At 52.2% G+C, this 24,850-nt stretch overlaps 2 protein-coding genes and 1 long non-coding RNA gene across 3 annotated transcripts; 1 reads left to right on the forward strand and 2 right to left on the reverse strand.

Moving 5' to 3' along the window:
• Nucleotides 1-4,002: 4,002 nt before the first annotated feature.
• On the reverse strand, nucleotides 4,003-6,120 carry LOC106630236 (uncharacterized). The gene is made up of 3 exons (XR_001333470.3): nucleotides 6,074-6,120; nucleotides 5,952-5,992; nucleotides 4,003-5,870 (listed from the first exon to the last, which is right to left on the reverse strand). It is a non-coding gene; the product is annotated as an uncharacterized LOC106630236 (long non-coding RNA).
• Nucleotides 6,121-8,407: 2,287 nt separating this feature from the next.
• Nucleotides 8,408-17,253, forward strand: ZNF692 (zinc finger protein 692). The gene is made up of 12 exons (XM_074530092.1): nucleotides 8,408-8,559; nucleotides 9,236-9,411; nucleotides 9,516-9,547; nucleotides 9,908-10,270; nucleotides 10,504-10,552; nucleotides 10,646-10,807; nucleotides 11,147-11,260; nucleotides 13,479-13,532; nucleotides 13,768-13,846; nucleotides 13,923-14,037; nucleotides 14,396-14,495; nucleotides 14,969-17,253. The coding sequence occupies exons 1-12, from the start codon at nucleotides 8,536-8,538 to the stop codon at nucleotides 15,306-15,308; spliced, it is 1,608 nt and encodes a 535-aa protein (XP_074386193.1). The 5' UTR covers nucleotides 8,408-8,535; the 3' UTR covers nucleotides 15,309-17,253.
• Nucleotides 12,076-23,158, reverse strand: LOC113460602 (E3 ubiquitin-protein ligase TRIM7). Its single transcript, XM_074530094.1, has 7 exons — nucleotides 22,510-23,158; nucleotides 20,411-20,497; nucleotides 19,740-19,967; nucleotides 19,163-19,185; nucleotides 18,935-19,050; nucleotides 18,636-18,668; nucleotides 12,076-17,840 (listed from the first exon to the last, which is right to left on the reverse strand). The coding sequence occupies exons 1-7, from the start codon at nucleotides 23,011-23,013 to the stop codon at nucleotides 17,314-17,316; spliced, it is 1,518 nt and encodes a 505-aa protein (XP_074386195.1). The 5' UTR covers nucleotides 23,014-23,158; the 3' UTR covers nucleotides 12,076-17,313.
• Nucleotides 23,159-24,850: the final 1,692 nt, after the last annotated feature.

The raw sequence follows: 24,850 nt of genomic DNA on the forward strand, positions 1-24,850 counted from the left end.
CGCGCTTTACGGCACCTTTTACGACAGTCGCGCTTTACGGCACCTTTTACGACAGTCGCGCTTTACGGCACCTTTTACGACAGTCGCGCTTTACGGCAGTTTTACGACAGTCGCGCTTTACGGCCGATTTTACGACAGTCGCGCTTTACGGCACCTTTTACGACAGTCGCGCTTTACGGCCGATTTTACGACAGTCGCGCTTTACGGCCGATTTTACGACAGTCGCGCTTTACGGCCGATTTTACGACAGTCGCGCTTTACGGCACCTTTTACGACAGTCGCGCTTTACGGCACCTTTTACGACAGTCGCGCTTTACGGCAGTTTTACGACAGTCGCGCTTTACGGCCGATTTTACGACAGTCGCGCTTTACGGCACCTTTTACGACAGTCGCGCTTTACGGCAGTTTTACGACAGTCGAGCTTTACGGCCGATTTTACGACAGTCGCGCTTTACGGCACCTTTTACGACAGTCGCGCTTTACGGCCGATTTTACGACAGTCGCGCTTTACGGCAGTTTTACGACAGTCGCGCTTTACGGCCGATTTTACGACAGTCGCGCTTTACGGCCGATTTTACGACAGTCGCGCTTTACGGCACCTTTTACGACAGTCGCGCTTTACGGCCGATTTTACGACAGTCGCGCTTTACGGCACCTTTTACTACAGTCGCGCTTTACGGCCGATTTTACGACAGTCGCGCTTTACGGCACCTTTTACGACAGTCGCGCTTTACGGCACCTTTTACGACAGTCGCGCTTTACGGCAGTTTTACGACAGTCGCGCTTTACGGCCGATTTTACGACAGTCGCGCTTTACGGCACCTTTTACGACAGTCGCGCTTTACGGCACCTTTTACGACAGTCGCGCTTTACGGCACCTTTTACGACAGTCGCGCTTTACGGCCGATTTTACGACAGTCGCGCTTTACGGCCGATTTTACGACAGTCGCGCTTTACGGCAGTTTTACGACAGTCGCGCTTTACGGCACCTTTTACGACAGTCGCGCTTTACGGCACCTTTTACGACAGTCGCGCTTTACGGCCGATTTTACGACAGTCGCGCTTTACGGCCGATTTTACGACAGTCGCGCTTTACGGCACCTTTTACGACAGTCGCGCTTTACGGCAGTTTTACGACAGTCGCGCTTTACGGCACCTTTTACGACAGTCGCGCTTTACGGCACCTTTTACGACAGTCGCGCTTTACGGCAGTTTTACGACAGTCGCGCTTTACGGCCGATTTTACGACAGTCGCGCTTTACGGCACCTTTTACGACAGTCGCGCTTTACGGCCGATTTTACGACAGTCGCGCTTTACGGCACCTTTTACGACAGTCGCGCTTTACGGCACCTTTTACGACAGTCGCGCTTTACGGCCGATTTTACGACAGTCGCGCTTTACGGCACCTTTTACGACAGTCGCGCTTTACGGCACCTTTTACGACAGTCGCGCTTTACGGCACCTTTTACGACAGTCGCGCTTTACGGCAGATTTTACGACAGTCGCGCTTTACGGCCGATTTTACGACAGTCGCGCTTTACGGCACCTTTTACGACAGTCGCGCTTTACGGCAGTTTTACGACAGTCGCGCTTTACGGCACCTTTTACGACAGTCGCGCTTTACGGCACCTTTTACGACAGTCGCGCTTTACGGCAGTTTTACGACAGTCGCGCTTTACGGCACCTTTTACGACAGTCGCGCTTTACGGCCGATTTTACGACAGTCGCGCTTTACGGCACCTTTTACGACAGTCGCGCTTTACGGCACCTTTTACGACAGTCGCGCTTTACGGCCGATTTTACGACAGTCGCGCTTTACGGCAGTTTTACGACAGTCGCGCTTTACGGCCGATTTTACGACAGTCGCGCTTTACGGCACCTTTTACGACAGTCGCGCTTTACGGCCGATTTTACGACAGTCGCGCTTTACGGCACCTTTTACGACAGTCGCGCTTTACGGCAGTTTTACGACAGTCGCGCTTTACGGCCGATTTTACGACAGTCGCGCTTTACGGCAGTTTTACGACAGTCGCGCTTTACGGCCGATTTTACGACACTCGCGCTTTACGGCACCTTTTACGACAGTCGCGCTTTACGGCACCTTTTACGACAGTCGCGCTTTACGGCAGTTTTACGACAGTCGCGCTTTACGGCCGATTTTACGACAGTCGCGCTTTACGGCACCTTTTACGACAGTCGCGCTTTACGGCAGTTTTACGACAGTCGCGCTTTACGGCCGATTTTACGACAGTCGCGCTTTACGGCACCTTTTACGACAGTCGCGCTTTACGGCCGATTTTACGACAGTCGCGCTTTACGGCACCTTTTACGACAGTCGCGCTTTACGGCAGTTTTACGACAGTCGCGCTTTACGGCCGATTTTACGACAGTCGCGCTTTACGGCACCTTTTACGACAGTCGCGCTTTACGGCACCTTTTACGACAGTCGCGCTTTACGGCCGATTTTACGACAGTCGCGCTTTACGGCACCTTTTACGACAGTCGCGCTTTACGGCAGTTTTACGACAGTCGCGCTTTACGGCCGATTTTACGACAGTCGCGCTTTACGGCACCTTTTACGACAGTCGCGCTTTACGGCCGATTTTACGACAGTCGCGCTTTACGGCACCTTTTACGACAGTCGCGCTTTACGGCACCTTTTACGACAGTCGCGCTTTACGGCCGATTTTACGACAGTCGCGCTTTACGGCCGCTATTACGACAGTCGCGCTTTACGGCAGATTTTACGACAGTCGCGCTTTACGGCCGATTTTACGACAGTCGCGCTTTACGGCCGATTTTTCGACAGTCGCGCTTTACGGCCGCTTTTACGACAGTCGCGCTTTACGGCACCTTTTACGACAGTCGCGCTTTACGGCACCTTTTACGACAGTCGCGCTTTACGGCCGATTTTACGACAGTCGCGCTTTACGGCACCTTTTACGACAGTCGCGCTTTACGGCACCTTTTACGACAGTCGCGCTTTACGGCACCTTTTACGACAGTCGCGCTTTACGGCACCTTTTACGACAGTCGCGCTTTACGGCAGTTTTACGACAGTCGCGCTTTACGGCACCTTTTACGACAGTCGCGCTTTACGGCCGCTTTTACGACAGTCGCGCTTTACGGCACCTTTTACGACAGTCGCGCTTTACGGCACCTTTACAAGAGTTTTTTCTTGCCCATCTTGGTGTTTTCCCTGGTATTTTCTCTCCAGTCTTGGGGGTTTTTTCTGGGTTTATTCTTGCCCATCTTGGGGTTTTTTCAGGGTTTTTTGGGAGTTTTCCGGTTTTTTTTCATGCGCATCTGGGGGATTTTTTTCTGTGCTTTTCTGGGTTTTTTTGTTGGGGTTTTTTTTGCCCATCTTGAGGGGTTTTTTCTGGGATTTTTTCTTTCCCCATGTTGGGGGGTTTTTTCCGGTTTTTTTTTCTGTTTTTTTTTCCTTGATTTTTTCTGGTTTTTTCTCGTCCATCGTTGTTTTTTTCTGGGATTTTTCTTGCCCATCTTGGGGGTTTTTCCTTGATTTTTTTCCTGGTTTTTTTTTTCTTGACCATCTTGGTTTTTTTAAGGTTTTTTTTCTGGGTTTGCTCTTGCCAACTTAGAGGTTTTTTCCTGGGATTGTTCTGACTTTTTCCTTGATTTTTTTCTTGCCCATCTTGAGGTTTTTTTCCTTGTTTTTTGTCGGGGTTTTTTGTTGCCCATCTTGTGGTTTTTTCTGTTTTTTCCTGGGTTTTTCTTTCCTCTCTTGGGTTTTTTTACTGGGTTTTTACCCGACCAGGCCCAAGAAAAAAAAAAAGCAGCCGGGGTTGGGGGGGAAGGCAGCTGGGGATTTTTTATTCTAAATTTAACAATGAGTTGCAAAACCTGAAAAGCAAAAGTCATATACACAAGGTTAAATCCAGTCAGCATGCGCTCACACACGCAGAGACGAGCAGACACAGACAGACACAGCCACGTGCTCTCACACACGCTCACACTTGCTCGCTGAGGCCCTTACCTGAGACGCTGAAGAACGTGCTTTGACACATCTTCTGGCTGCCGCTCCTTGACATAAATGGCAGATCCTGGGGAAGTCAGCAGCTTCGGGGACCTGTGAGATGACAGGAATGTTCAACGACTGGCTATCTGACAGCTGGGATGTTGAAGGAAGGGGACCAGGACACCAGTTGGTTCATCACAGGCCCCTCAGGTCCGGTCCGGTCCCGGTCTCTCCGGTCCTTCTGGTCCAGTTTATTAAAGAAAGTATCAGACACTTATACAGCAAATAATAAGCTTATGAATATTCTGTAAGCCAAGCAATCTATTGGTTAAACTATACCATTAACTCATCCTCATTCCTTGGGGGTTACATCTCTCTTTTCTCATGTCTTTTTCACTGTTTGTTATTATACCACAGCTAGGCCCAAGGACACTGCTATCTGTGCAAGTGCAGGACTTGGAATTAGCCGCAGTTTTGTACTTTTCCAGTCCTTAGCAGCTAAATTCCCAACACTGGGACTTGTCCCCAATCTGGACTGATAAGTTTTCTACCCAAAATCCCATAGAAGACAGTTGAACAGTAAAATTTCTATAACTGTTCTACCTAACTGTGACTATGTACCAGGGCAGGGCAGCTCCAATCATAAGTGGTACAATGTAAGTACACACAATATAAGCTGATGCATACAGTGCAAGTATACACAGAGGGCGACGCGCTTACATACAGTGTAAGTACACACAGTATAAGCCAACATAGGCACATACAATGTAAGTACATACAGTACAAGCCAGCGTAGGTACATACAATGTGAGTACATACAATATAGGTCAATATAGGTACACACAATATAGGTACATACAGTACAAGCCAGGACTGGAGATAACTCTCTGAAAGATGAATTCTTGAGCCCTATACCCTTTGAGAAGATGGAATCTATAGAACTACTGCAGTCATGTGAGAAGGGTGTAAGACACTCCCTCTAGAACTCCAAGAAAATGGAAAAAAGGCACTACCAAAGCTGGTAATGAGAAGGAAGATGGATGAGAACATCTTGTCCCAGTCAGACATTCTTGTCTGAAAGAGTAAAAATGTAAAGATGCCCGAATAAGGGATATCCGGAAAGGAATGTGAGTAGAACACGGCCTATATGGCACAGAAGAGTGACGATAAAGCATCGAGACGTAGCAAAGGCCTACGACTTGGAAGACAATGGACACAGACTACATAACACAGACACGGACACCATAACATAGACACAGATGACATAACCCAGACACAAGTTGCAACTGCTTGGCACTTTCCCCTTAGGGACCCGAGAGTCCTAGCGCAAGATGAGCCAGAGGCCGATGAGGCCAAGGGAAAGGAAGCCCTATGACGACAGCACATGATGATGAAATGTAGCTCATTAAAGGAAGTTAGGGCCAAAGCAGTTAGGAGGATGCTCGAGAGGCTCAGCAAGCCTAGAGAAGGAAGCAGACGGCCGGGTGACCGTGGCTGTAGCTCCGGACCCGAAGGCGAGCTCCTTGGGGGAAAGAGCCGTGACAATGTTGAGTCGAGGAAGGCTGATGGCGCAAAGTTCACAAGAATGTGGAGATGGGTCGGAACTGTCCTGCCTGGCAAAGGCTCTTGTGAGGCTGAGGAAAAACCCTCTCCCTTTACTTCCAGAGAGCCCGTCCCACTACAGACCTCTCCGCTAAGCCTGACATCAGATTGCCTCCTGTGAGAGTAAAGGCTTTTCCCCTTCTCCCAACCACTGGCCCCGACACTTAGCTTTTGGAAGACGAGCGGACAAAAGCCATCGTTGGTTGGACGCGGACGTTGAGATGTTCTCAATGTGTGTGCTTCGGTGCTGCTGCTTCCAAGCTGTGGCTACAAGCCTCCCCAGGGTACCTAAGGCAAAACAGAAAATGTGACTATTGCCCTCAAAAAGAGTAATCCCCGGGACTCCTCCGCACCCCTGCCCCAGCTCACCTCAAGTCTTGATTTGACTCCGGAGGCCGCCCAGAAGGTACCTGCAAAAAGAAAAGGGACACGCTTAGCATGCTGCTGCTTAACGCTTGCCTATGAGTCAGCCTGCCTAAACACCGACTCACCTGCCCTCCTCTGTTCCTTGGCATACCTAGGGCAGGGACAGCACCTGCAAAGAAACAAAGCAGAAAAACATGCTGAGATACTGTGAAAACGCAACTCCCAACCCTTACAAGTATGCCACACCAATACCTTAAGCTTGCACCCACCTGGCATGGGCATGCTGGGCTAGGATAGATGGCAAGCGGACCATCTAAAATAAAAAGAATACTACATACTTAGAGCTGCACCAAAAACTGAGACCTCAGCAATAACAACTGCTTCGGTACCCTACTCAATGCTCACCTTGCCCACTCAGCCTTGACAGCTGCTCTCTGCCTTGACTTCCTAAAAATAAAGGTTTTGAAAAAGCCCCATACCCTAAAAAGTCCCAGAAAAGTCCCTTCCAAAATCCCCTAAATACCTTTAAAAGTCCTGGAAAAAAAAACTCAAAAAGACGTGCTCAGTCTCCAAACTCTACCTGTTGCTCTCTAGCCCACAGTGGGTCTGTTGTTCTCTGAGGGTTCTGTCATTGTCCTGGTGTGTGAGGGTTGCTGTCTGGTCTCACTGTTAGGGTTGCTGTGTTGTGCTGCTGTTGGGAGAAAAGGCTGTTTTTAGGGGGGCTGGTTAGGCTGAGGTTAGGGCTGGGGTGAGGGGTGGTACAGCTGTATCCAGTAACCCTGATCTCCACTGGACTGTCCAGCCCTCAAGGCCTCTCCCTTTACCCCTCAACAGGTCCCTCTGCCTCCCAGCCTTCAGTTCCTTTGTGTCACCCTTAACCCCTCTCCTTTGCCCCTCAGCCCCCAGCTTCTCTGTGTCATCCTACAGCTGCCCCTGCCACCCTCGGCATCTCTGTGTGTCACCCGCTGTCCCCTCTCCCTGTTCCTCCCTCAGCACCCAGCCTCTGTCACCTTCAAGCCCCCACAGTGCCTCTCAGCCTCTGTCATGCCTTGAAAGGACCCTAAAAAAACCCATCAATTCCCTTAAAAAGCCCTAGTTTTCCAAGTGTCCTAAACACCCCACAAAAATTTAAAAAGAGCCTCAGAATACACTAAAAATACCCTACTTTTAAAAAGCCCCTAAAACACCCCTAAAAATATTAAAAAAAAAAAATCTCTAAATGGTCCTAAAAGAGCTCTGAGAATGCCCCTAAAATGTTTAAAATTCCCTGATAAGACCCTAAAAAAGCCTAAAATTTCCCTCAAAAACCCTAGAAATACCCTAGTCCTAAAAAAGTTCTCCATAGACCATCCATACTCCTCAAAAAGCCCTAAAACTTTGAAGTAGTCCTAAAAAAGCCCCAAGAATACTCAAAAACACCCCTAACAATTCCAATTAATAGTAAGACAGCCATTAAAACACCCTAAAAACTTATTTTAAAAGCTCTGAAAAAGCCCGAATAGTATCCTTAACATTTCCAGAGAATTCCAAAAAACTCCTGCAGAAAAAAAACCCCTAAAATATCCTTAAAAATCCCTGAAAAATCACCTAAATAAACCCCTAAAAAACTGTTCAACCCCTACCTGTAACACTGTGGCCTCCAAACATCATCTCTACCTATTAATTGGGATAACTGCCTGCACCTGTTGAGAGGGTTCTGGGGCTGTCCCACCATGAGGGATGACCCTATACCCTAACCCTACCTGGTACCCTGTGTCCTTTGCACCCCTAACCCTCAGTGTCAGCTCTCCACCTGTCAAGCCTCCCTCCCAGTCCCTGCCCGTCAGCCTGCAATGTCTGTGTGTCTCCCAAAGATCCTGTTTGAGCTCCCACATGCTGCTGCAGGGAGTCGCCGGTGGGGGAAGTTTGGGACGGGGCAGACCCGGGATGGGGAGGGTGAAGGGAGGAGTGAGTTTTTTATTATCATTCCATCCCTTTCCTTGCTAGCCTTCTGATGAAATCCTTTCTCCTATTCTTTTAGTATAGTTTTAATACGTAATTTTCTTTTAATACAATAAATCATTCTATACATTTATATGCATTATATTAATACATAATATATAATTTTTATATATATGATTAAATATATATTGTATATATTTAGTATATATTATACAGTATATTTATTTAGTATTATATATATTTAGTATATATTATATACTTATATATATAATATATATAAGTATATATAAAGGACAAATAATTAAATATATTTCTATATATTTAGTATAAAATTTATTTATAATATAATAAATCAGCCTTCTGAAACGTGGAGTCAAGATTCTCATCTCTTCCCTCCTCCTGGGACACCCCTGCGAATACCGCCACATCCCTGCGACACCCCGTGTCCATCCCCATCCGCATGCGGGAGTTTCCCACCATGCCCAGCGGCCGGACTACATCTCCCAGCGGCCCCCGCGGCTCCCGCGCACGCGCGGCGCGGCGGGGCCTCCGCCATCTTCTCTGCCGTCCGTGAGCAGCGTGAGCGGGGCGGGCCCGGCGGCTCTTAAAGGGGGCACGGCCCGGGGTGGGGCCCTCTCGGCGCGGGATGGAGCCCGGAGCGGCGCAGGAGGTTCGCGGATGGCGGGGAGGGGGCGGAGAGGGCGGCGGGAGCGCGATGGAGCCGCGGGCATTCCGCATTCCGGCCGTCTCTGACTCCTGTCGCCCCTTCCGCCTTAAGGCCCGGCGGCGGGAACGGGCGGGGGTGGACGGGGGAGGAGGGGGGGGGACCGGGGGAAACGGCGGGAGGGGGCGGGTCTTAAAGGGGCGTGTTTTGAATTGGGCGTGGCTAATGGGGGTGTGGGCGAGACCCTAACGGACGTTGTGTGGGCGGGGCCAAGGCCTCAGGAGGTGTGGCTTGGGGCAGTGCCCGCCCCCCCTTCTTGTGACCCCCTCCGCCTCCCATGTCCCCAGGCCACCTCCTGTTTGCCCCCATAACCCCCCTGTGGAGCCATGGGACCCCAATTCTTCACCCAATATCCCCCCATGATGCCACGCCACCCCTTTGTCTGTCCCCACCGTGTCCCCTGTCACCCCCCTAGCACATCCCCGTGTCCCCCCGTGTCCCCCAGGACTGCCCACCTGTCTGTGCCCGTGTCCCCTGTCACCCCCCCCAGCACATTCCCGTGTCCCCCCATGTCCCCTTCCCACACGTCATCCCCCAGATTCCCCTGTGGAGCCACCCCAAAGTCCCCACCCGACCCCTCGAGGCTCCGTGTGCCCCCTCTGACGGCCCCGTGTGCCCCCAGCCCGGGGCTCGCCCCCCGGCCCCGGAGTCCGTGCGGCGGCAGAAGCGCCGGGAGCTGGACGCGCGGCGCTCCAAGTGCCGCATCCGCATCGGGGGGCACCTGGAGCGCTGGTGCCGCCTCAAGGAGCAGCTCGGCTTCGCCCTGCACTCACAGCTGGCCCAGTTCCTCCTCGACAGGTCAGCAGCGGGGGCTCAAAACCCACAAAAACCCCCCAAAACCTGCCTCTGATGGGAAAAAAAATCCGAGTTTTCTGCCTGCTCATCTCTGTCTTCCCGTGCAGGTACAGCTCGCACGGCTGCACCTGGAACACAGGTGAGCTTCCCTTCCCTGTTCCGTGTTGGCATCCAGTGGTTTGGATCCAGATGGAGGATTCTTCTTGGGTTGGGTGCTGGAGGAGCACCTGGAGCTGCTTTTGGGTTTGCTCATCCCGCCAAGCATCAGGCAAATCCTCTGTGTTCCCTATTTCAGGCCTCCCCAGTTTTTGGGCCTCCCCAGTTTTTGGCCTCCCAAACTCTTTATTGGGAAGCTGTTTCACAATTCCCCTTAACAAGGACAACCACAAGAGCCTGAGGAAGGTGGACAGGGCCTTGCAGGTGTCCCACCACCGCCCCCCCCGGCCCCCACAAAACCCCGTTTTGGGGCTGTTTTTCACAGATTTCTTTGTTTTCCCAGGAGAGCCGGAGCGGCTCCAGCCGGCTGCCCTGCAGCGCCTGGTGGTGCTGTCCCACGGCCACAGCCAGGAGTGTGGCTTTGTGCCCGACATCCAGCTGCCAGCAGCTGGCAGCACGGCAGCCCCGCTGGTCTGGGAGTGTGTGGCCGGCCACCGCTTCTCCTGGGGTGGCTCTGTGGTCCCCAAGAGCCCCTCCTGTGACCCAGCCCAGGGGTGCGCCCCCTCCCCGGGCGCTGGGCACCGGCGTTCGCTCCGCAGGGCCGCGCTGGGCTCCAAGGAGGCTGGAGAGGAGGGAACAGCCAGGTCACCCCGTGATGATGGGGATCGGGGCCAGGAGATGGGAGATGGTGATGATGGTGGCACAGGTGAGCTCCTCCAGGTCACCTTTCTGCCCTCAGCTCCCCTTGATTGCCCCCACCTTCAGCCCCGCACTCAGTTCTAGTTCCAGTTCCACCCTGGGTTCTCCCTAGGGTGGGGTTCCAGTTCCACCACCATCCCAGCAGGATCTGCTCCAACCCCAGGCCTCTCCAATACCCCCATCCTTCCCGACTCTCCACCTCTCCCAGCCCTTCCTCACCGCCCTCCTGTCCCCTTCCAGCCCCTCAGGTGTCACTGGAACCAGGGCCTGTGGCAGCAGCTGGCGAGAGGTGAGTGGTGGCACCCACTATCATCCATCCCCTGGTGATTTGTCCCTGTCTGACCCATCCCTGTGTCCCCAACCTTGGTCTGTGCTTGTCCAGGTTGTTGTCCAGCAGCTCCAACCAAGGGGACGATGCAGAGCCGGGAGCTGAGGCCCGAGAGGAAGAAGAGGAAGAGGAGGAGGATGAAGACTTTGCCAAGGGTGATGACCTGACCTACATGGATGACCTGCGTGATGAGAACTATCACCCATCCCTGGACAGGTGGGAGAAGCCAGGAGGAGCTGAGAATAGTGTCCGTGTGGGGTTAAAATCAGGGATTTCTGGGGTCAAAGGGCATGGAATTTTGGAGAGGCATTTTCATCACGTCTCACGTGGGGGAGGGTCTTTGCCATGTCCAGCTGTGTCCAACCATGTCCAGCTGTGTCCAACCCTTGTCCTGCCATGTCTAACCCATGTTCTGCTGTGTCTAACCAAGTCCAGTCCATGACCAACCCTTGTCTAACCGTGTCCAACCAACTCGTTCCCTACCACATCCAACCCATCTCTTGCCCCCTCAAGCCCCCAGACCCCCTCACCCACCCCTCTCTGTGCCCCTGACAGCGAGTCAGAGCCACAGCGACGCCAGGGCCAGCCCAGGGCTCGCAGGAAGCCCATCAAGGAGGAGCAGCCCCTGCCCAGACCTGGACCCTTGGAGGAGAAAAGTGGACGGGTCAGGTGAGTCACGGCAGCCACAGAGGTGAAGGGATGAGGGGAGGGGGTCAGAGGCATCATCTTGTGTGGTTGTTTTATTATTTTATGATATATATGATATTAAAAGAAAATTATATGTTAAAACTGCTAAAAGAATACAAACATGGAGAATCTTGGCTCCATGTTTCAGAAGGATGATTTTTTTATGAAACATATGATATTAAAAGAAAATTATATGTTAAAACTATACTAAAAGAATAGAAAGGAAGGATTTTATTAGGTTAGCAAGTAATAGAAAGGAGTGATAATAAAATCTTGTGGCTGACCAGAGAGTCTGAGACAGCTGGACTGTGATTGGCCATTAATTAAAAACAGCTACATGAAACTAATCAAAGATGCACTTGTTGCATTCCACAGCAGCAGATAATTATTGCTTACCTTTCCTTTCTGAGGCTTTTCTGCTTCTCAGGAGAGAAGTTCTTAGCAAAAAGATTTTTCATAAAATATTTCCATGACAATCTTGGGAGTGTCCAGTGCTGCTGGCCACAGGACAAGAGCTCTGTGTCCCCAAGGGGGGGTTCCAACCCTCCCCCATGACTCTACTGACTGCAGGGCGGAGATGTTTGTTGGTTTTTTTGGGTGCAAAAGGGGTTTTGGCTCACAAACATCACTGTAGGGGCTTCGTGAGCCTGGTGTCACCCGCCCTGTCCCTTGTGGGTGCTCAGGGAACAAGGAGAGGCAGTCAAAGCTGCCATGGAGGGGGATGTGAAGACCCCCTGAACCAGACCCGTGGTGGGCACTGAGGCCTCCAAAACACTGGAGATTTTTTGGAACAACCCAAAATCCATCAATCCCACCACAACCTCCTCCACTGATGGATCCAAGGTTTCTCCAGCAGCTCCGTGCCCAGTGTTGCCAGCTCTCCTTTTCAGGCACACAAAATTCAATGTTTTGTGCTAAAAAAAGCTTAAAGCAGCCCTCAGGGCTTCACTGGGGCTTTGCACAAGGGAAGCTTGGTTGGGGCTTGGTCTGTGCACAGCCTCGGATCCAACACACCTCAGCTGGATGGATTTTGACACAAAAAGGGGTAAAATTCCCCCTTTTTTTCCTGGAATCAGCCACAACTCTTCCTTCTGCCCCATCCCAAGTGTTTCCCCAGGTGAGTGTTGTCCCTCACAGCTTTGATTGACCCCTTTGGATCTTGCCTTTTTTTGAGACGCTGAATGCCCTCCCCTCTCCTAGCAGCTCCAGAACCACCCCAGATGTGGCTGGAAGAGGGACCACTCTTCCTGGAGACCCAATCCCAGTGAAGGTAACACTGGAATTTGCTCTCCCCCTCTCCCTGGCATTGCAGATCCCAGGCTCCCAAATCCCGTGTGAGGGTAGAAAAGTCTGTGTTCTATCTGGGCCATTCTTTTTGGGGTCAAAAGTGAATTAAATGTGATATTTTTCCTGGTGTTCTTTGGGTTCTGCCTGATTTCCATCCCAAATCCCATGGTCTCCAAATGTGTCTGAAGTTTTATCTTCAGGCTGGTGGCTTTTCTGAGGGGCTTGCAGCTCTCTGCCCTCTCCCAAAGCCAAGCCTAAGCTTCAAGTCAAGCCTTTTTTGGGTTGAGCTTGGTGACACAGATGATATTTTTAATATTTTGGTTCATTTTCCCCCCCATCTTTTGTCACAGCAAGTTGAAAATGGGAGATAAAATCCTGGTGTATGAGCAAAGCTGGACCTCACAGACGTCAAGGGGGTTCTCCTCTTCTCCCTTCCCCAGGTACAGTCACCCTGCGCTGATAAAAAAACCTGTTTTCAAGAGATTTGGGACAAATACCCATGCTTGAGCATGGGCATCTCTCACCATCCCATTATTTCCTCTCCCCAAACCCCACTTTAATCCACTTTTTAATGGATCTTTCCTTAATTCCAGGGTGACAGCCAGGAATAGCTGCTATTTCCAGGGATCTATGGATGAATTATAGATCCAGCCAGGCTGGGAGCCAATTTCAGTGTCCTGGGACGCGTCCAAACCATGTGAAAAGGGTTTTGTAACAAGGAATAAAGAATTTTTTCTTATTTTAAACGCCTGAAATGTGTTTGTTCCAGCGTGTCCTGCTGGTCTACGGGGTGGAAATGGGAGAAATGCAGGTCCTGAGGGTGATTTAATGTGGGATTTCCTGGAGAATCTTGGCTCTGGGTACAGTGAAGGGACACCAGGGCCTGGCTGAAAATGGCTTTTTCCTCTTGCAGGCAGCCACGGGCGAGTGACAAGGACGTGGCTCAGATCGGCCCCAAGAGGATCAGGTACCTGAGGAAGAGGAGGGAAGGGGCCAGGGAAGCTCCCAGGAAGAGCAGGATGGGCAGGAAACACCTCTGAAAGGGTTTTTTTTTTTGCTTCATTTTAAATGATTTCACGGGTGGGGAAAAGGGAAGGTGGGTGAGGAGGAGGAGGGAGCTGGGGACAGATCCACATTCCAAAGCTTTTCCAACCCTCCTCCTCCTTCCTGATAAGGATTTTTTCCTGTGTTTTCCCTGTCAGGAAGGCAGCAAAGCGCGAGATCCTCCTGTGTGACTTTGAAGGCTGTGGAAAAATCTTCTCCAACCGCCAGTACCTGAATGTGAGCAGCACCTGGGAATCCTGGGGAGCCTGGGTAGGGTCTCCTGGAGCTGGAATTGGTTTTTTCCCCCTGGCAGCATCACCAGAAGTACCAGCACGTGCACCAGAAAACCTTCACCTGCTCTGAGCCCACCTGTGGGAAATCCTTCAACTTCAAGAAACACCTGAAGGAACACGAGAAGCTGCACAGTGGTGAGAGGGGCATTTCCAGGGGGAAATTGCACCTCCCTGGTGAAATCCAGGATTACACATCCTCCTCTAGGAGATACAACTCCCCCCTATGGATGGTGGCTCCTCTCAGGAATCACACCTGCCTTATAGGTCACATTTCCACACTTTGTGTGGATTTCACTTGCTCCCATCAGATTCCCACCTTCCCCACCCATTCCCAAACTCCCACCCCTGGGAGCTTTCACTGCTGCCCTTTGCTCCCAGAATCTCTCCCTTATCCTCTCCATTCCCACGACGGGAATCCTCCCAGCTCCCAGAGCACATCCTGATGGTTTTTCCAGGCCGGATCAGCCCCCAATCCCTTTTCTTTTCCTCCCAGACAAGCGGGATTACATCTGTGAGTTCTGCGCACGTTCCTTCCGCACCAGCAGCAATTTGATCATCCACCGACGGATCCACACCGGGGAGAAGCCCCTCCAGTAAGTCCCAGTACCATTCCTGCCCCCCCCAGTAAATCCCAGTCCCATTTCCAACTTGCCAGTAAGTCCCAGTCCCATTCCTGCCCCTCCAGTAAATCCCAGTAAGTGCCACTCCCCAGTAAATCCCAGTCCAACCCCCCCCCCAGTAAGTCCCAGTCCCATTCCTGCAGCTCTGCTCAGCCTCAGAGTCTCTTGCCACCATTTTCAACCCAAAATCAGCTCCTCCAGCCAAAAGCTAGGCTGAGATTCCCCCTGAGCTTTCTGCCCTTGGAGCTGACTGTGTCCAGACCCAGCAGCTGCAGGGTAGTGTTTAATTAGGCACAGCTTAATGAGCTGAAACAGGACCCATGTCCAAGCCATTCATGCCAGGAGGGCACTGGAGCTTCAACCCTGGCACATTCCAGCCCTGAGGATGGCAGGGCCGCTTCTCCCTGGGGTTTTCAATTCCTTCCAAAATGTACAATCTCCCCCAGGTGTGAGATCTGCGGCTTCACCTGCCGCCAGAAAGCCTCCCTGAACTGGCACATGAAGAAACATGACGCCGACTCCTTCTACCAATTCCCCTGCGACGTTTGTGGCAAGAGGTTTGAGAAACGGGACAACGTCACCGCCCACAAGAGCAAGAGCCACCCCGGGGGGCTCCCCCAGCCCGAGGGGACCCAGCAGCAGCCCCCGGAGCCCCCCGGGCCCGTGGAGGCCCTGGAGCTGCTGGGGGCTGTGCTGGGGACTGGGGGGGACACAGGGAGGGCCCCACTGGAGTTTGGGGTGGGGGGTGTTGGGGGGGGATCCACCCCAAGGGCAGGGGAGGGGTGAGGGGGAGTCCTAGAGGGCTCATCCCCCCCCCCCAGTTTGGGGGCTGGAGCAAAATCTGGGATGATGCTGGACCCTCCAGGTGCCAAAAATACATGGGACAGGCAAAATCCCAGTTTTTCAGCCAAATCCTAGATGAAATCCCAGTTTTCCAGCCAAATCCTAGACGAAATCCCAAGTTTTCAGCCAAATCCCTTTTTTTTTGCCAAATCCCAGTTTCCCTCGAGCCCAGCATTATTGCCACAAGTGGATCCTCAATAAAGACTTATTTTGGGTAAAAGTGGGATTTGGTGCCATATTTTTATGGAAAAAAAAGATAGAAAAATTTGGGCGATTTGGACACAGGCAAATGGGTTGGAGAGAGGGTGGAGACACCAAAAACCCAGGAACTGGGGACCCAAACTGGGATGAGAGGGAGATCCCAGTGAGTCTGTGCCCCCAAACTGGGATGGGTGGGAGCAGACATTTGAGCTGTGCCCCCAAACTGGGATGAGAGGTAAGGCCCAGTGGGGTGTGCCCCAAAACTGGGAGCTCCCAGTGCTTCAAACTTCTCCTTTAAACTTTTATTTAAAAACTCTGATTTAAACCAGAATTTGGACTTACAGATACTTGGAAGCTCCAAGTTGGGACCATTTAGTGAATTGCAAGTGCCCCCAAAACCCGTCAGTACTCCACCCCAGCAGGCTGGGGACAAGGACATCTCTATGTCTCCATCCCCTCCCAAGCAGGAGCAGCTTCTCCTCCTCTCTCCCAGCACCAAAAACCCCCAAGTTATCATGTTTTAGGGTTGTTTTTTTGTTTTGCACAGCAACTTTTATTTCCCCACTAACAGTGACAGGGCAAAGGACACGAACAGCAGCACTGGGAAGGGCACGAGGGGAGCGGGTAAGATCACACCTGGAACACAGAACCCCCTCCCCAAGCCCCCCCCAGCCCAGCTTTGGGGTGACCTTAAACATCCCAATCCCATTGCTGGGATCCTGGCACTCCAGGGGCTCAGAATTTAGGGGGAGAGAAAGGGAGATGGAATGAGGGGGTACAGTGGCAGAGATGAGGAGGCAAAAAGGGACATGGGGGGAAATGGGGGGCAATGGGGAGATGGGGACAGTAGAGGAGAGAGGGAGTCACTCAGCGACAGCAGGACAGGCTTGGCCCTTTCCCCAGGGAGGATGGGATGAGTCAGGATGGGATGGGTGAAAATGACCTGCAAAGCAACAGTGCCCAAACTGGGGAAGGGGGGGTGGATACGAGACCCCTCCTCTCACACGGCATTTTAGGGGTGAGGGGGGGACACAAAGCTTTGGCTACTATTCGAAGTAAGATGGGATCAGCCTCTCCCTGTTCCACGGGGCTCCAACTCCAAAGGAAAAAAAACACAAAATGAACTCTACAGGGGTGTTTAACCAGCAACAAAACACAAAATGAACTCTACAGGGGGTGCTTAACCAGCAACGGGGACGGGGTGCTCAAGTAGCCCACCCCCTTACCAACCAACACCCCTGAGGAAGATTTTTGAGGGTAAAAAGTCTCAAAAACTTTGAACTGCAACAGGAAAAACAAAAAATCCCCCCTGAACAGCCAAGGGTGAGATTTGGGAAGCAAAGGAAAACCTAAGGATGGCAAGGGGGAGAGAGAGGGACGGACACCACCAGCGAGTGGGGCGGGGGCTCAGTTGCAGAGGGACAGCAAGGAGCCCACGTAGAAAAGCCAGAAGAACCTGAAGATCCTCTCAGAGAAGGCTCCAACTCCAAAGAAAGAACACAAAATGAACTCTGCAGGGGGTGTTTAACCAGCAATGGGGAGGGGGTGCTGAAGTAGCCCCCTCACCAACCAACGCCCCTGAGGAAGATTTCTGAGGGTAAAAAGACTCAAAAACTTTGAACTGCAACAGGAAAAAAAAAAATCCAAGGGTGGGATTTGGGGTGTTTTGCTCAGAAGCAAAGGAAAACCTAAGGATGGCAAGGGGAAGAGAGAGGAGGGGAACACCACCAGCGAGCGGGGCGGGGGCTCAGTTGCAGAGGGACAGCGAGGAGCCCACATAGAAGAGCCAGAAGAATGGGAAGATCCTCTCGGAGAAGGCGGCGGTGAAGGTGAAGATGGGAGCCATGTTGTCGGCGTTGTAGAACGCCACCCACCCTCCCTCGTAGTCCAGGTACACCCCGATCTTGCGCGGCCGCTCGCACAGCGACAGCGGCGTCTCGGGAGAGGTGAACGCCTGGTACTGATCCCAATTCTTGCCCTTCCAATTGAGCCCCACCGCCCAGATGCCCTCCTCGGGGGCGAAGTCGACCTTCTCCTTGCGGCGCACGGACTCGCGGGCGGCGCCCAGCACCCAGCTCTCCCCGTCGCCCACCTCCACCTCCCAGTAGTGGCGGCCGGCGGAGAAGCCCTCGGAGGCCAGGACGCAGAAGGCGTAGTCGAAGCGCTTGGGGTGCGCCGGCAGCTCCTGGGGGGCCCCGCGCAGGCGCACACTGCGCTTGTCCTCCGACAGCACCAGGTAGGGGTTGGCCGTGTCGGGGTCCAGGGAGAGCTCACCTGCGGGGGGACGGGAGGGGGGTGGTGATGTGAATAGTGCAATATCATTAATTGTATTAATGCTATTAATAGCTGTGGTAGTGTTGGCAGGGGGCCGAGGGTTAGGAGGGAAGGGACAAGAGTGTTGGCTCCGTGTTTGAGGGGCATTGATTTATTGTTTTCACATACTATTGTATTAAATAATACTATTGTAAAAAATAATGATTTACTCTTTTATGATACTATTGTGTTAAATAATAATTAAATTATAAATAGATTATAATTAAGTTGTTAACAAATTATTATTTAATTATTAATAAATTATAAATAAATTACAATTAAATTATTAATTCTAATTAAACTCTAAATAAGTTATATCCTAATTATATAGTTGAATTATATAAATGTAAATTAATTATACATTAGTTACTTAAATATTAATTATTATATAATTAAATATATAGTGATTTATATAATTTAATTATATATTTAAATTATAATATATTGTATTAAAACTATAGTAAAAGAATAGAAGAAATTATTTTGTCAGAAGGCTAGCTAAGAATAGAATTTTCTGTGCCCCAAACCAGAGGGGAAGGACCCAGATGAAGCCACCTGAAGAGCCTACACAGAAGCCAAGCCCAGCAATTCCAAGCTCAACCCTTGGAAAAGGCAGGTTAGACTCCCCCAAAAGCCCCAATCCCAGCAAATTCCCACATTATCTCTTGGAAAAGGGAAGTCACAGCCCCAGATCCCAGCCAATTCCATGCAAACCCCTGGAAAAGAGAGCTGTTATGTCAGTCCCCATGGACTCACCTGTGTCGTTCTCCAGCTCAAAGCGCAGATTTTCTGTGGGAAAAGAAGGAAGGAGCTGAATCCCCAGAACTGCCCAAGCCATGGGAATGATCCCAACTCCACACTCCCACACTCAAATCCCAGGGAAATCCCTTTTCCACCTCTTCCCTGCGATAAGGGAACAACCCGGAGCTCTCCCAGCCAGCCCAGGGGGGGAATTAGAGCCCAGCTCCATCCCAGCCCCGATTTTGGTGGATTTCCACGTGGGATCCTGGCTGGGAAAGCACTTTTTTTTCCAGGAAGGATCTCATCAGGCTCACCCTTAAATTCCAGCAGCACTTCCTTGAGCACCGCGCTCTTCTGGGAAAAACTCTTCAGCTTCTTCTCCAGCTCGGAAAAGCCGGGTTCAGGCTTGAGGAACATCCAGCTCTCCAGGCTGAGGAGACACAGGAGTCAGGGACCCAAAAAATCAAGGAATTCCCCTTGGGAATTCCTGGAGCCAGCTCCAGCTCCAGCTCAGAGCCTCCAGGTTCACCCAGCTCACTCACCTGCTGCCAGCCGGGACAACGCCCTGGAAGGGGAAGAAAACCCAAGGAATTTGTTAGGATCAGCATCTCTCCTATCTCAAGATATCTCAGAATCCTCCCCAGAAACTGGGAGGATCCCATGAAGGGACTTTTGTCCCCATAAAGGTATTTTTGTATCTACAAGGGGAATTTCTCACCCCATTAATAGCATTTTTTACCCAATAAATTTATTTCCCAATAAATAAAAATTCTGACCCATAAATGGAAATTCTTGCCTACGTAAATGGAACCTTTTTCCACCCCATAAACAGGACTTTTTTGCCCCCATAAATGGAATTGTTACCCCCACAAACAGGTTTTGTCCCTCTAATTAGGATATTCCCCCGATAAATAAATAAACAAATAAATAAATAAATAAATATTTTGACCCATAAATGTAAATTCTTGCCTGCATAAATGGAACCTTTTTCCTCTTTTTTGCACCCCTTTTTTGTCCCCTTAAACAGAATTTTCATCCCCATAAATAGGTATTTTTGCCCAGTACACGGGATTTCTGTCCGTGAGCAGGAATTTTTGGAGACACACAACAGAGTCCCACCTCGCCAGGTGTGCTCCCCGTGCCACTGTCCCCGCCCTGCTCTGCCAGGAGCTTGTCCAGCTGTGCAATATCCTCGGCCAGCCGGGCCACACTCTCATCCCTGCGGCGCCCGATGTCCCTCTCCAGCTCCTCCAGCCTGGAGAGCAGCAGCTGCTCCTTCTCCTCCAGGAACGCCCGCAGCTCCTTGCACTCAGCCACGATCTTCTGCCTCTCCACCTCCGTCTGCTTCTGCAATTCCAGGGGGAACATCCCTGTGAGGGCAGATCCCCACAGGGATCTGCCACGGAACTCGGGGAGAGAATCTCTGGGGGCAAGGGGAACCCAAATTTCCACAGGCAGGAAATCCCCAGTGAGACTGAACCCACCTGGATGGGGCTCCCAGCAGCTCCTTATTGGGATTCCCATGGGGAAGGGGAAACCAAATTTTCAGAGCCAGGAAATCCCCAGTGAAACTGAACCCTCATTCCCATGGGGAAGAGGAACCCTCCAGGTGGGAATAAACTTATTTCCAGAGCCAGGAAATTCCCTGAACCCTCCTGGATGGGGGTCCCAGCAGCTCCTCACTGGGATTCCCATGGGGACCGGGAACCCAAATTTATTTTCCCAGCCAGGAAATGCCCAGGTGAGACTGAACCCTCCTGGCAGGGGGCTCTGGAACTCACAGCACTCACCAGCAGCTCCTCGCTCTGCCTCTCCCGCTCAGCCTTGGCCTCCTCACGCCCTTTCCTCAGGGAGCTCAGGTGCTCCTGGGGCACCTCCTGAAAGCACAACAACAGATCCCTTGGGAATTCTTCCCCTGTGGGCCATCAGGAGGGAAAGACTGCTGCTGTTAACATGGTCAAATTCACCTAATCTGGGTTTTTTTTTGGAGATGGAACCAGCAGCTGCCCTGACCTAACAAAACCACCAAACTTCACCCCAACCAGCCCAAGAACTGAAAAAAAAAAGTCAATTAATTTTATCTGTCTGTGAGGAAACAAATGCCCTGGTCCCACCCCCACCCTCCTCCCAGGATCACCGCCCACATTCTCCCTCCTAAAGGTGCCCCAAAATTGGGTTGGACTCCCCCTCAAGAGGAAGAACAGCTACCTCTGAACTGCTCATTAAATTATTAATTAATTAAGCTCATCCTTATTTAAGAAGTTTGACCTCCACGGAGGGCAGAGAAGCCCCTGCAAACAGCAGCTGACCCTGGGGGCAAATTAATCTACTTATTTTATAACTAAAACCCTAAATACAAGGATTTTGACTGTTAAGAGCCAGAAGTTGCTGGGTTTGGAATTTATCTGTGAGATTAAAGCAAGTATCAGGGCAAAAAAAGAAGGGAGGATCTCAGCAACAACCAATTATCAAACACTCATAAAAGTAGGGTAACGAGGGGGAAAAAAAACCCAAGGGAGCAACAACCTGGATCTACACAAGGACGTTTGTGTCCTGAAAAAAAAAAAAGGACAAAATCCCAGATTTAGGGCGGGGGGGGGGGGGGGACGGGGGACAGCCCCAGCGTCCCCGGAAGAGGAATCACGGCAGTTCCGGGACAAAACCCCCTCTAAAAGGATTTAATCGACACAAATAATTAATATGCGGTCGTTAATGATGCCACAATCCCCTCCCCTGCTCCCCCCTCCTCCTCCTCCTGCTGCCGCTGCGCAGCGACATCGGCTCCGTCCGGCATCTTGGATCCCTCTGGTTCCTGGAATTCCGAGGCCTGCCCACCCACACCGAGCCCTTGGGGTTTTACAATTCCAAGTTAACCCCCGCTGTGATCACGACACGCCCCGTATCGCGACACAGCGGAGCCCCAGCGCTGCCGGGGGGGCGCCGTTTTCGCTCTGCGTCATTCCACAGGGAAGGGGGGGGGGTGACAGGCGGCTCCTGGGGGAGCCCAGCGCCACTTCCAGCCTGATCCTGGATCGGGATCAGGGATTAAATAACGCCGCGCTCCTCCTCCCCGTTCCCAGCTCGGTCCTGGATTTCGGGGGGCTGGCGGGATTTTGCACTGAGGTGGGGACACCCCCTTTTCCCAGTACTTTCCTAGTTTATCCCAGATGGACCTCGCACTCCACATCCCGGGGGCGTCTATGTTTTGGGGTGATATGGATGCTTCGGCATCCCCCAAATTCTGGAAGCAACGCCCAGCGGGGCAGGGGATCCCCCCGTGCGATCCACACAGTTTGGAGGGGCCTTTAATGCACCTCAAAAATGGGGGAATTGGGGGCTCATTTCTGTGCTCCCATTGGAACTGGGGGGTCCCAAAGGAGGAGGAGGGAGTCCCTGATGAGGAACAGTCCCTGGGGCACCCGAACCCCGTGAGATCTCCTTGGGGTGCTCCCCATCTCCTCCTTGCCCTGTCCGTGTTTTGGGGGGATTCGGGTTCTTCTGCGCCCCCAAGTTCTGGAAGCAGCGCCCAGCTGGGGAGGGGAATCCCCCGCTGGATCCACACATTTGGGGGTCCCCACACAGCATGGGGGACTGGGGGCTCATTTCTCTATTCCCCGTTGAACTGGGGAGTCTCAAAGGAGGAGGAGGGATTTCATGGGGCACCCCAACTCCGCGACATCTCCTTGGGGTGTTTCCCAGTTTACTGCATCCCCCATTTCTCAGGGGTGTCCAGCACCCCAAAAAAGACCCGGGAGGGGCTCTCAGTGCCCCCCAACACCCCGAGGGGGCTCGCAGTGCTTTTCCCCTCCGGGTAAAGGGTCCCGAAGCCTCGCAGCCCCTCCAGCATGGGATTCCTGCCCCCGCTGTAAGGAGGGATCCCGGCACTGACCTCTGCGGCGTGGGCCGCCTCCTCGGCGGGCAGCACCGTGTGGGCTCGGTGCTCTCGGGACAGGTGACACACCACGCACACGGCCCGCCGGTCCTGCACGCAGTACAGCCGCAGCGGCTCCCCGTGCCGCGGGCAGCGCGGCGGGCCCGGCGGCCCGGACGGGGCGGCGGGCAGCGGCGGCGCCGGCGGCCCCGGCGGCGGCTCAGCGGGGCCCGGCGGCAGCCCCAGCTGGCGGACGATGTGCACGATGTTGCCGAGGGAGCGGTTGGGGCGGAAGAGTCGCTGCGGCACCGGCTCGCGGCACTGCGGGCAGCACAGACGCCGCGCCGAGTCCTCCCAGCACTGGGTCACGCAGGCGCGGCAGAAGTTGTGCCCGCACTCAGCCACCAGCACCGGGTCGTTGAAGTACTCCAGGCACACCGGGCACGTCAGTTCGTCCTGCAGGCTCCGCGCGGCGCTGCAGGGGGCGGGCGGCGCGGAGGGGGGCGCGGGCGGCGCCTCCATGGCGGCCGCGGGGCCGGGGGCGGCCGCGGGGCCGGCGGCGGTGCCGGTCGTGGCGCCGGTGCCCACAGAGAGTCCCCGAACGCAAAGCGTCCACTCCACACGGCTCCGCCGCCCCGACTGACGGTCGAGGGGCGGTGCCGGGCCTGCGCCGGGGAAAGGGGCGGGGCTGCGCCTGCGCGGGAGGGTAAAACGGACGTGGTTCGCGCTGTCTATAATAGGGTGGGCGTGGTCAGACTCTCCTGGTATATAAAGAGCGCGTGCAGGGGGCGTACAGTTCGGTGGGGGTGTGGCTGCGGTTGCGCAGTAGGAGAGGGCGGGGCAATGGCGGCCTGAGGGGTCTGGGGGCCGCTGGTGGATTCGGGGCCATATGACAAGTGTTAGAAATTCGCTCCAGGAAGCTGAATTCATGGAGAAATTATTCAAAACCTCCAGACGTACAAAAACGACCCCAAAACCGCCATCAGCCCTTTCCTACGGGATTTAGAGATTTTTGCATCCCTACTGGGACGTGTCTCTCCTCCATGCGACAGATGCAGAGCACAACAGCACATTTTCCTGCTTTTCTCACTAAATTCTTACATTTTCTCACTGTCCGTGGTGAGATTGGCTTCGGGGATAAAACATTTTGTCACTGTACTGTGGGGAACGGGAATAAATCGGGGTTAAAAATTTAATTCGGGGTCAGAGCGGAACTACCCTCTTCCGAAATGGCGGCCTCGGCTTCAGGCAGGGCGCGAGGGAAAATGGCGGCGGCCTCGCGCTCCCCATTGCCGCCCGCGCAGCCCGGCTCAAGATGGCTCCCGCGGCCTGAGGGCCCGGCCGCCATCTTGGGTGAGGGCAGCCAGGCCCTCAGGGCCCAGTCGGGGGGCAAGGCCTGCGGAACGGGGACGAGAAGAAAACGACATTTTGGCCCAGATTTGCTGTAAAATCTTTGATTGCTCCGTTCAAACATTTGATTGCATAATTTCTGTCCCCAAAATGAATTTTTTTGGGTTTAGGATGGAGAACATGATAATGGAACTCAGTCAAGCCATTCCCTTCCATGAGCCATTCTGAGGATGCAAAATGAGGCAATAACACCGAATTCCCCAAAATGTTGCTGTGATATTTCTCAGGAGTTGCTTTTATTGTGTATCCAGGCCCTCAGAAAGGGTTTCCAAAGTGTTATTAGAGAAAAAAATATTTATGACCATGTCTTCTATTCATCATTCAGCGTTCACCTGCCCTCTCTGAAGACTTGTCCTGGCTGGGGGAATCTCCAGCTTTATTTTATTTTATTTTATTTTATTTTATTTTATTTTATTTTATTTTATTTTATTTTATTTTATTTTATTTCCAATATTAAGCTCCTCATTCTCTTGCCACAGCTTGATTTGATTGCCCTACACTGCATAGTGCTGCCTGTGGCTAAATAATAATAATAATAATAATAATAATAATAATAATAATAATAATAATAATAATAATAATTTTTCCCCCCTGAGCAAAGTGGTTTTGTTTTTTTTTAATTTCCGCCCTGACTCGCAGCTCTTGCTGCCAGAGGGCCTCGGCCATTGTGCGCAGCCCTTTTCTGCCTTTTCCCCCAGCTCCTTCCCCTTTTTTCTTTTCTTTTTTTCTTTGTTTTTAATTCCTTCTTTCCTTCCTTTTGTTCTTATGTAGACAAAGAGACACATGTGTCCACGAGGTGTGGGACTCCCAGTTTATTCCTGCCCTGTGCCAGCACCTCCTGCTCACACTGAGCATCTTCATCCCCTCCATCCCCTTCTCCCACCTGCTGGCAGCACAACACCCCTGAATTTTTGTACCAGAACCAGGCCTGATTCCCCCACCCTTCCCT

This window comes from Zonotrichia albicollis, chromosome 31, assembly GCF_047830755.1.
Source record: "Zonotrichia albicollis isolate bZonAlb1 chromosome 31, bZonAlb1.hap1, whole genome shotgun sequence".
Classification (NCBI taxonomy): domain Eukaryota; kingdom Metazoa; phylum Chordata; class Aves; order Passeriformes; family Passerellidae; genus Zonotrichia; species Zonotrichia albicollis.

What these genes read in the sequence shown, in the direction of transcription:
- LOC113460602 (XM_074530094.1), bottom strand. Translation starts at nt 23,013, where the DNA reads ATGGAGGCGCCGCCCGCGCCCCCCTCCGCGCCGCCCGCCCCCTGCAGC. An exon ending in CGGGGAGCACACCTGGCGAG is followed by an intron (nt 19,186 to 19,739) that starts GTGGGACTCTGT and finishes TTCCCCTTCCAG; the next exon opens with GGCGTTGTCCCGGCTGGCAG. An exon ending in TGAGCTGGAGAACGACACAG is followed by an intron (nt 17,841 to 18,635) that starts GTGAGTCCATGG and finishes GTCCCCCCGCAG; the next exon opens with GTGAGCTCTCCCTGGACCCC.
- ZNF692 (XM_074530092.1), top strand. Translation starts at nt 8,536, where the DNA reads ATGGAGCCCGGAGCGGCGCAGGAG. An exon ending in TGGTGATGATGGTGGCACAG is followed by an intron (nt 10,271 to 10,503) that starts GTGAGCTCCTCC and finishes GTCCCCTTCCAG; the next exon opens with CCCCTCAGGTGTCACTGGAA. An exon ending in CCAACCGCCAGTACCTGAAT is followed by an intron (nt 13,847 to 13,922) that starts GTGAGCAGCACC and finishes TCCCCCTGGCAG; the next exon opens with CATCACCAGAAGTACCAGCA.